Source organism: Carlito syrichta, unplaced genomic scaffold (assembly GCF_000164805.1).
Source record: "Carlito syrichta isolate Samal-C Ts95f unplaced genomic scaffold, Tarsius_syrichta-2.0.1 Scaffold126746, whole genome shotgun sequence".
In the NCBI taxonomy this organism is placed as follows: Eukaryota; Metazoa; Chordata; class Mammalia; order Primates; family Tarsiidae; genus Carlito; species Carlito syrichta.
The window spans coordinates 18,951-21,208 of NW_007070842.1; the positions used below are offsets into that span (position 1 = coordinate 18,951).

General features: G+C 60.4%; 1 protein-coding gene across 1 annotated transcript; it reads left to right on the plus strand.

Annotated features, from left to right (window-relative positions):
- Positions 1-102: 102 nt before the first annotated feature.
- On the plus strand, positions 103-1,645 carry POLD4 (DNA polymerase delta 4, accessory subunit; the record flags this gene model as incomplete). Its single annotated transcript, XM_021707900.1, has 3 exons — positions 103-211; positions 428-539; positions 1,156-1,645. Coding segments are annotated over 3 exons (246 nt in total), but the record flags the coding sequence as incomplete, so codon positions are not given.
- Positions 1,646-2,258: the final 613 nt, after the last annotated feature.

Consider the following 2,258-nt stretch of genomic DNA (forward strand, 5'->3'; position numbering starts at 1 on the left):
GGCGGAGGGGTGGCGAGGAAGGCCGGCCGGCCGTGGCACGGCGGCCAGGCGAGGGCCAGGGGACGGAGACCAGGCGCAGGGCGGAGGCCCGGGCGGGTCTGAGGAGCAGCTGTCGTTGCAGGGGAGGAGCCCCGGCCGCCCGGCGAGGAGGCCGCGGAGCTGGAGCTGCTGAGGCAGTTTGACCTGGCCTGGCAGTATGGGCCCTGCACAGGTGAGAGCCCCACCCAGGCCCCACGGAGCGCATCCTCACCTGTCACCCACACGTCTGAAGCCACCCGAGCTCCTGCCTGCCGCTCGGGCACTGTCTCTTGAGCCTGGGGCGGGGAGAAGAAGAGGCTCCTGGGACACACCCCCAAACACACATTCTTTGGCCTGCACTCGGCTGCATCCTCCCGGAGGCCCCAAAGTCTTGCCCCCACCTTGGCAGGGATCACTCGGCTGCAGCGTTGGCATCGGGCAGAGCAGATGGGTTTGGAGCCTCCTTCCGCGGTGCGCCAGGTGCTCAAGACCCACCCGGGAGACCCTCGCTTTCAGTGCAGGTCAGAGACAGGCCGGGAGGGCTTCTAGGGGGGCCACGGTCTTCACCAGACCCTAATGCAGGCTTGAGGTCCTGGCTGAGCAGGCAAAGTGCCTGACTTGGGGAGATAGACTCCTTAAAGATTCTTTTTTTTTTTTTTGAGTTGGAGTCTCACTCTGTCGCCCAGGCTGGAGTGCAGTGGCCGCTCCTGGCCACCGCAGCCACGACCTGCTGGGCTCCGACGATCCTCCCACCTCATCCTTTCCAGTAGCTGGAACTACAGGCGTGCGCTACCACGCCCGGCTCATTTTTGATTTATTGTAGAGATGAGGTCTCGCTGCCCAGGCGGGTCTCGAACCCGCGGGCTCAGGCAATCCACTCACCTCAGCCTCCCAAAGGCGTGGGATTACAGTCTGAGCCACCAAGCCCGGCTTCCTTAATGATTCTTATCTCTAAGAGCTGGTGGTGGGGGGAGGGTGCACCCAGGACCCAAGGGACTATCTGTTTAGTACCGAGGGGGGTTGCCGAGGACTGTAGGCTCGGGGCTGGTGAAATCAGATCAAGAGACTCAACTGAGTTTCTCTCTCTCTGTCTCTCTCTCCCTGGGGTATGCCTCCTGCCCACCCCATCTTGCACAGCCTCTGGCATCTCTATCCACTGTGAGGCACCTCCTTGGACCTTCTGACCCTGGCACTCCTGCTAACCACCCGAGAACCTCAGGACAGAAGTGACAGCCCACTGCTACTACTCAGCTCGGCTCTGCTGTGGAGGAACATTCAGCAGGCTGAATCTGGAGGTCTCTGTGGCTCAGCTCCTCACCAGCAGGCAACAGGCTCCCAGAGCCCCCTCCGAGAGCCTGTGTAGCTGAAACTGAGCACCTCCTGGAGGGAGAGTCATCTCTGAGAACACGGACCTGGCCATGACCCTTCTGATGCCGGCCGCATGCCTCCCTGACCTGTGGTGCGGCAAACTTGGCATAGCCTTGATCAGGGCCAGATGCAGGCAGATGGTCTAAGAGGCCAGGATGCACTCCCTACCCCAGGCTGGGAATCTGAGGGCAGGACTGGTGGAGCTCATAGGGCAAGGGATTCACAAATGCTTATCAATAATAAAACATTGAGTCTAGAATCCTGACCTCCAGTCCCTCACTGCGGACCCGCTTTGGCTGGCAGGCCCCAGCAAGTTAGTGGGTGGGAAAGCGCGAACATCACACCTCTTCTTTTCCTGCAAGGATGCTCCAGGCCCAAGGAGGAGGAAAGCCAGACAGACACCTTGAGAGACAGATCCCAGAGTCTTCTCAAGAGCTGGGCAACCTCTGGTGCCCCCTGGTGGTACACAGGGAAACTATTATTTGGTCACTTTCACTGACCAGCCAGGGAAAACTTACCTGCCCTGCAAGCCACCTAGCTTGCCAAGCATTGCCCACCTCACAAGCGTGGGCACTTTGCCAGAGAAGGATCCATGGGGTCCATGGCTCATAAAGTCCAGACGGGCCTATACGTTCCCAGCAAGCGCCTCAGCTTCCCACATGGAGGGCTTCCTGGATCCAAAGCTGGAATCGGGGAGGGACTTAAGTTGCAGGTCCTATTCAGACATGACCATCAGCTGGGGGGCTTTGGCAGGAAACTGATGGTGCTGGGGACACAGGAGCAGCAATGCTCAGGAGCCGGGCGTGGTGGCTCACCCCTGTAATCCCAGCACTTTGGGAGGCGGAGGCGAGAGGATTGCCTGAGCCCAGGGG